This window comes from Triticum urartu, chromosome 2, assembly GCF_003073215.2.
Source record: "Triticum urartu cultivar G1812 chromosome 2, Tu2.1, whole genome shotgun sequence".
Classification (NCBI taxonomy): Eukaryota; Viridiplantae; Streptophyta; class Magnoliopsida; order Poales; family Poaceae; genus Triticum; species Triticum urartu.
Window position 1 is genome coordinate 193,836,955 of NC_053023.1, and position 8,806 is coordinate 193,845,760.

General features: G+C 43.1%; 1 protein-coding gene across 1 annotated transcript; it reads left to right on the plus strand.

Annotated features, from left to right (window-relative positions):
- Positions 1 to 324: 324 nt before the first annotated feature.
- On the plus strand, positions 325 to 7,917 carry LOC125536713 (ylmG homolog protein 1-2, chloroplastic). Its single transcript, XM_048699954.1, has 2 exons — positions 325 to 929; positions 7,391 to 7,917. The coding sequence occupies exon 1, from the start codon at positions 418 to 420 to the stop codon at positions 925 to 927; it is 510 nt and encodes a 169-aa protein (XP_048555911.1). The 5' UTR covers positions 325 to 417; the 3' UTR covers positions 928 to 929; positions 7,391 to 7,917.
- The last annotated feature ends 889 nt before the right edge of the window (positions 7,918 to 8,806 follow it).

Sequence of the window (8,806 nt, forward strand, 5' to 3'; positions counted from 1 at the left end):
CACGTGGCCCAAATATCTGCACGAGCGCTGGCACGGCACGCCCTGTTTACTTTTTTCTTTAGATTCTTTTGTATATTAGCCCCCAAAACAGCCTAAATAGGCCCAAAATCAAGGAGACTGGTGGGCTAAATGTGTCGGTGGGCCGGCCTGTTTCCTTGTTGTACCATGCCTGGCCCAGAGAGCGCGGGAGTGCCGGCTCGGCACAGCCCGTGTATTAGGCGTGCCTGGGTGGGCCGTGCCGTGCCTAGCCCGTTTTGTCCGGGCCGGGCCGGCCCATCTGGCCAGGTCTGCTTCGCCCTATCCTTTCCATCCACACACACCCTTGCGACCTTCTCTTCCTGCCTCTGTGTCTTCCTCTGCTTCCTCTTCTCCTCCCAATCCAATCCTTGTAGAATCTTCCACCGGCGCCCGGGTAAGATGAACGGCCTCCTCGTGTCCCCGTGCACAAGGCCGCCCCTGCTCCGCCCTTTCCCGAGCCCGGCCACCCGTCTCCTACCCGCCAGAACCCTAGTTCTTCGCCCGCTCCGCCTCCCCCGTGGCGTCTGTGCGTCCCCTCCTCCCCCGCGCGCCGCCGCCGCCGCTGCGTCTGCAGTGGGCGGCCTTCTGGCGCCGCTCGAGGTTGGCCTGCGCAGCATCAACCTCGCGCCGCTGCGCCCGCCGGTTGCGGCGGCCATGTCGGCGGCCGTGCGCTGGCTGGGGGTCTACCGGGAGGTTCTGCTTGTCGGGGTGCTCTTCTCCTGGTTTCCCAACATCCCCTGGGACCGCCAGCCCTTCTCCGCTCTGCGAGACCTCTGCGACCCTTTTCTCGCCCTCTGCCGCGAGGTCGTGCCGCCCGTCTTCGGCCGCAAGCTCGATCTCAGCCCGCTCGTCGCCTTCATGGCGATAGACATCCTCATCATGATCCTTCGCCCACAGCCACGCATGTGATGGTACGTACGTCTTCTTATTTCCCGCTCACTATGATGACAATTGTGTTGTAGAGGTATAACTTGAGTGAAGCTCCAGGTTTAGATAGCGGGTTGGATTAAGTATCCTGTGATATTAATTATTTTGCATGTTGATTCTTGGTGATGTGTGCTATCATGTAATAAGAACAGAGCTTCATCTTGTAAAGGTGCATAATTAATGTCAAATTCAGGGAACAATCGTCCATAGTAATTGAAACTATCAATCGGAATGTGTTGAAGAGTCGCACACTTGCAGTCCTGTCACTCACCATTCATCACTTTGATTTGTAAAGCATCATAGTATGTGTCGATTAGAACCCTTTAAATATGATTTAGCATCATTCTAGTATGATCCGAACTTCCAAAGTACTCCCCACTTTTGCCAAGAGGTCCTGGATTCGACGCGGTCTCTCTGCATTGCACTGTACAGGGGTAAGGCTTGCCTTGTATAATCCTTCCCCAGACCCCACCTGGTGTGGGAGCTTCTAGCACTGGGTCTGTCCTAGTATGATCCAAACTTCCAAAGTATAGTTAATACTAGAAGCATACATGTACCTTGCCGCGCCGTTTTCTTTAACCATTACAGTGATGACACTACCAATCAGACAAAAAATCTTTGAACTGGACATAAATAAAAGGCTGCATGAAGCCAATTCCAAATTCCAAATGACAGTGCAGTGAAAAATAAAGTCCGATCTGTTTATCTAAAGTATCCTTATTGATTTCAATCCTTGAAACACCATCCTGATCTGTTGCCTTTTTCGTATTAGTGGATTACAGTGGAGTTCTTCTCCATGTTCTATTTGCAAATTTGTGTCTTCCAGGAGTCTTGCTAAACCATGAACTCTAGTTTGCCATGAACCCGAATACTTTGAAATGTACAATTAAGTGTTGTTGAAAGTGAAGAAGGAAATGCAGAGTTTAGAGTAATACAATATATATTTATTCAGCTACTACATGCAAATCCCATAGATCACAAATAGGAGCATTTTGTCCTACAACCAAAGTTCAGCATCATAAATACTGAAAGCTGAAACCTGCACAAAACACATTTAGTAATAATACCACAAGTTACCGACTGAAGCTGCAAGTTGGGCTGCAATATTCACTATAAATAGCTTATTTGTACAAGGACTCTGGGACTTCTTTTCCAATTCTCAGTAGCAAGCAATGCTACAATCTAGTCAAAACTTAGGTAGTTGAACTGTAACAGGGGACAAAATAAAATTTCATCTCCTCAACCTTGAGCTAATATTTCTGCAACACATTTTTTTTCTAGAATTCAGTACAGTAGTTGCAATGACTAAAACAAGCATCGTTTCAGTTTCAGTTTTTCTCCAAACTGATACCAAGAAAAGTAAAGCAAATATCTACTCTCTGGGAATATATATTAGAATATATAACATGAAGAAAAATTGATCTTATGCCTTTGAGTATTATTTCATAGTGACATCTTATCAAGATATGCTAATATGTTTGGACCTTCATTAATACATCTCCAAGAAATTAAAGCTGGATGCGAAGTTGCAAACCTCTTTCCAGGTCAAGTGGAGGGAATGACGGGCAGAGGAAGCATTATTGACTTGTTGTAATATGCTGTTGCCAATTCCTGCAAGCAATACCAATCTTAAGTAGATAGATTGTTCTTATTCAACTATATAAACGGCAAAATTTACAGATACTCTTGCAATCGACCCAGACCAATGCCTTGGTAAAGTGTAAAATAGTCGGTTCTCACTAAATGATGAGTCACCTTGACAGTTGATGTCCTAAATAGAAGTTACTTCTGAGAGCACCGTCAATTAGCAACATAACATATGTTCTAGAATGTCAATCCATCCTTTATATAATCTTGAGAGGTGTTATTTTATTAGAACAACTTTATTTCAAAATACTCCCTCCGTCCATAATATAAGAGCGTTTTTGACACTACACTAGTGTCAAAACCACTCTTATATTATGGGACGGAGGGAGTAGTTGTTAACATCCCGCAAAAGAAGTACTCCCTCTGTCCCTAATAAAAACTGTTGTTGTCCCGTAAGTATCTGTTCAATTTGACCAGCAAAAACGTCTTATATTTAGGGATAGAGGTAGGAGTTGTTAAAAGTTTCTTCTACAACAAGTAAATTCTCAGCAGAAGGCTCTTTTCTCTATTCCAAACAGTGGAATATACTGGAACATGTGTAACACGATTTTTTTTGATACAAGTCTCTTTTACTGAGTGTAGCCCAGCTCAAAGGCAAAAAATCTGATCATCTACTTACTTAACGATGTCACTCATGCTTATGACCTTCCTGCACGAAATTAATTACTCCAATTACCTGATTCCAAAATCTGCAGTAGCTGAAGAAAACCTGCGCATCTTCATAAAAGAGATCCTGTTGGTTCTTGGTTCCCTATTGTTGCTTGCTGCTCCTATCACCTCACTCTAGATCTAACCTGAAGCTATCCGTTGAAGATTGTAATTATACATGTCCAAAGTAGAAAAGGTTGAAATGTAACAACAAACTATCGTGTCGCATAAAGAACACAAATTTCCAGTTCTTGGCTTTCATAATGTGACAGCCACAAACATTGAACCCAATGCTCCAAAGAAGTATTGCAAAAAATTAGTACAAAAGGAGACCATTATTAATCCCTTCTCTATACATAGTTGTCACTATTTTTCCAGTTCATGGCTTCTTGCCACTACAATACTATTCGAAGAGCAGCAGTAAACAGTATATAATACTCCCTCCGTTCCAAAATAGATGACCCAACTTTGTATTAACTTTGTATTAAAGTTAGTACAAAGTTGAGTCATCTATTTTGGAACGGAGGGAGTACAACTCGAAGAGCAGCAGTGAACAATAGGCAGTACAACTCAAAGAGCAGGAGGGGGAAAGTCCATGGTGGCGGAGATGGTTAAGGAGTCATTACCTAGATTTTGCAATGCCACCGTCAGTGACACTGAGGTCAGGCATCGGTGCATGGCGACGTAGGTGCAGGAGCTTGAGTGTTGAGTCCGAGCCGCCGAGGCAGCCGAGAAAAAACCCTTGCCACGCATGCTCTTTAGAATGAAAATACTATGGCAAGATAAATATGGATGAAATCTACTACTTCCGGACACAAAAATTATATGAAGATTAACTCCTTCGGCAGCATCTAGAAATTCCATGTGCTCATCACAAATCCATAGCTTGTCCGACCAAATAAGTACATGCCTCCAAATAGCCCATGAGTTTGCTTGGAATTAAGATATACTTTTCTGAAATTAGCGTGGGAGAAAACAATAGAACCAGCCAGAGAGATTGGAAAAAGAGAGAGCCGAGTAGGTGGGGTGAGGGGAGGGGATGTTGACCATGGTGGGCTTGAGGAAGGCCGCCGAGCTTGCAAGTGGCGGACATCCTTGTCTAGTGCCACCACAGCATGTCCTGTCTGCGGCGCGGTGCACGGTGACGGCCTTGGTGGAGCCGCGGAGGAGATGCGCGGTGGTGGCCGGAGCTGGGTGGGCGGCGAGCGGTAGGCGGACGGAACCCTAGCAGCGGGAGAAGAGATATATTGGGAGGGTGGCTCGCGAGCTCAACAGCGTGCAAAGTCAACATAGCTGATCTGAACAAACCGACTATTGGGTGGCCAGACGTCGGTTGCGACTTGCGAGCATGATCTTTCCCTGACAAACATGGTGCACTTTCAAAAAAAGAAACGTTCGCTCCCAGGGCACCAATTCCTGGGAGCTTAGAAACTGTACTGCTGTTGCATTGCAGACTAACATAGCTGAATATCGAAGGTTAATTAAGAATTAAAGATTGCTGAAGCTAAACATGAATTGAATTGAGAATAATGTGCATGATGCTTTTGTCCATTTATTGTGGATTGAAGGGGGGTTGTGTCTTGCCATGTCTCTTTTTTATTCTAATACCATCGTTCATCTGAAATGGGGTATTCCTCGGGCAGGTCATGCAAAAGTCCAGGGTAGAAATATCAAGCTCAAATTCAAGCCCGAGCCTGGCCCGACAGAAAAGCCTGAGGCCTGAGGCCCGAGGTCTGGCCTGTAAGCCCGATAACAAACAGATTTATCACATTTTAGCTATAGATATTCTCCATTTTGCAATTTAAAATAACATACACCTGCATATCTACTGTTCGAGACACAAATACGATTCAGTGCTCAACACATCAAGGATGCACTTACATTACACATCAAGCACACGCACAAATCACCCAGCAAGCACACGCAAGAACCACACGCACACATCACGGATCAGGTATGGATCAACCTCACGCACATCTAATGGCAAGCGCTTATCAAGCACGCAGCTTCGATCAGTATTTATGGCCGCAGCTCGTGCTTTTGCCCACGCCCCGTTGCTGAAGAGGTGGGGAGGCGCTGGATGGCGAGGGGCATGCCTCTAGACACGAAAAGAGGGAGATGTCCTGGGAGCCGCCGCGCTGGAGAAGGGCCACGGCCTGGACGTTGCCTTGCAGCGCCCGAGACGGGCGAATGCCTGGATGACGCCTCACCGCCAGAGATGGGCTACGACTCCCTGTATGCCACGCTCCGCCATGTTGGAGATGACGATGGCTTGGACGCTGCTAGCAGCGCCGGAGTCGGGCGACTCCTTGGACACTGCCTCGCCTCGTCGGAGATGGGCGGCCTTGGTGCTGCAACACTCTGTGCGGTTGCCTGATTGGTAGGCTAGGGTTACGGGAATGGGAAAAGAGATGTGATAGCCTATTTATTATCTGGGGTATTTCAGGCCTGGTTGGGTTAATTTCGGGCTCAAAATCAAAGCCTGATCCCTGCCTGTTCTTTTCGGGCTGGGCCGCCCTTGCCCAGATTTAGGTTCATCCATTATTTGGTACCCCTAAAAAAATCCATTATTTGGTACCTGTAATAAATGCAATTGTTAGTTATGTCGGATCCCATCCTGGCTTGTCAATGCTGGATTCTGTAATCAACAAACTTGTATGTGTGCAAGCTTGTTATAAGAACTAGATGATGCCTTGTGCGTTGCCGCAGGAACCGTGTTAAAACAAATACATAAGCATGTGCTTAAAAACAATTAAAACTAATGGAAAAACAATTTTATGATTGTTCTAGGTTTTTACATTCTCAAAGATAAAAACCATGAAGTATGTGACAATGACATATAACAAGAGAAGAATCTTTTAAATTGAACATAACTCGATGCCATCTTTTAAGAAAAGTGTGAAGCATGAGCTATATCTTTTTCCTCCAAATGTCAAACACACTGTCCATGACCACACAGTAATTAACGACTTTTTCTAATTTGTGACAGACATGCATGACTTGACTTGCTCGGAAAAAGACATGCATGACTTGATGAGGTGGCATTGTTTGCATGGATAGATTAATGTAAAAAAGGACCTTATGAGTACATGCATGACATGTGACACAATTTTCATTAGACGGGTGTCAATAATTGAGTTGACATGGAAGCACGGATGCGCAGAGAAATCTAGTAGTGGGGGCTAGCTGATATAGAAGACAACATTAGGTTTGAAATATAGTGGAATATTCACAGGAGCAGCATCATTTGTGATTTCATTCATTGAATTACCAATTTCAGTTTTTTTTGAAAGTACATTGCTCTTGGTATTTGTTTTTTCCTTGAGGAATCATATTCGATTTTTTTTGGCCTCTTTGCATAGCTGGTTTAGGCGAATGAAGGGCACATTTCATGTTTGACCACGAGTCTGAACATTCCATCAGTTCTTATATGGATTGTGTTTTAGAATCTTTGTAGTGCATGTTGTTACACGTGTTTGCTTGTTTATTACTCAACAATGTATGTAAAAATATCGTCACCAGCCACATGAAATTCTTAGGTTTGTTGTTAATAGCACTTCCATATCATACAAATTCTCTTATTAATACTAATATCACACCTAGTTACAGTCTATCTCATGGGAATGAACAGTTTTAGTTTTGCCTTGAAGGCTGTAGAAAGTCAATAACATTCCAATTGCCATGCTGTTTAGTTTATATATGCTTCTGTTGCGCGTTGGTCAAATTGCATTGGTAAGAATATTTTCCTGTGTTTTTGCACAGATTTATTCCCCTGAGAATAATAACTTGCTCAAACACTAATTTGAATTTGCACATTCATATCCCAAGGACGACATAGGTGGTCAAATTGTAAACAAAATGAGTTGGAATGAAGGTGGGGTGTCCACATTGACAGGTTGATGTAATTGTGGCTGCACAAAAACGATAAATAAGTTTTTTTTTTGGTTTAGTATCTGCCTAATAATTTATGTACTAAACAAAATATAGAGAAGATATATTTCGTTCGCCCCATGTATTGTTACCGAGTTGCAAAAGTATCATGTTTCTTTGTCAGCTATTATTGCCGTCCCACTTTGGTTGAGCATGTATTTTATTTTGTTAAAATAAATTCTTGTTATCATCTGTCCTTATAATGCATATGATGTTGCAGGAATTGAAGGATAGTCGTTGGTATGTTAAGATCCACTATGGTTTTGTCGTTGCTGGATATTACAAGATAAGAAGTGGTGGTTGAATGATCTTTAGCAAGGGTAGCAGAATTTGAGTGATTTTGAGACGTTTTGTAGACAAGTGTAGCTTCCTTGATAAAACTTCTGCCAAGTAGATATGTGCTAGCTACAGTCTTTGTGATTCTGCTCTGTTCCCAGACGGATTTGTCTATGATATGGCAACACGGATCTGCATGTAGTGAGCGATTCAGAGAACTGAATCGAAAGCTGAGCCATTCCTGAACGGTTTGCGAGAGAATCCCAAACTAGCTTAGGCAGGCTCATTAATGTGCATGGTCTCTAACTTTTGTCTTCTTTTCCTTCCACCATGAGGATCTTATCTCCTTTTCTGACTTGGCTAATGTGTTTACCTCCAGAGCCACTTGTTCTGGTTGAGTGTTGAGATACTCATTGTCATTTGGTACACCTATTCTATCATTAGTGAACGGCTGCATTGATTTTCTATGCATATTATGTTAGCCATTGCTCTTCTGGGGCTCTATCTTTTCATTGAAAATAAATTCTGGATTGTAAGACCTGGTAGCTTGGAAATTACTCCCTATGTTATGAATATAAGATGTTCAGGATATTTCAATATGATCTACTCCCAGAGATTAGCCATTGCTCTTTTGGGGCTCTCCAATACTGGATCTTTTCATTGAAAATAAATTCTGGATTGTAAGACCTGGTAGCTTGGGAATTACTCCCTATTTTCATGAATATAAGATGTTTACAGTAGGATATTTCAATATGATCTACTCCCTCTGTTTCTAAATATAAATCTTTTTAGATATTTCAATATGGACTACATACAGATGTATATAGGTATTCTAGAGTGTAGATTCACCCATTTTGCTCTGTATGTAGTCCATATTGGAATCTCTAAAAAGACTTATTTATGAATGGAGGGAGTATATATCAATATGATCAACATACAGTCTGAAATGAGGGAACTAAAACGTGCCTATCCGATTTTACTCATTTTGCTTGTGACCAAGGAGTAGTAAAAAATGTGAACATCTTATATTTGTCAACGGAGGAATTAGTTAGTAAAGTCCCATTTCCCTCATATGTTCGAACATAAAATGCATGTCCAACGGGCTCCCACAAAAGCTGAGCCAAATATCCAGACTCCTCCAAAGAAAACCCATATGTGGAGTACAAATGGAATTGTTCAAGCATGTTCATCACAATGGCTCGACATCTCGAGCGTAGACTCAACAAAATCTGTCTTTCGCACTCACTCTCTCTCTGCTAGAACATAGAGCGTTGAAATTACGTGAAAGACGATGACTGCTTGTGGATATAGCCCGAGCAGCCTCTCGCTCTCGCTCTCGTGACGCCGCACCTCCCACTCG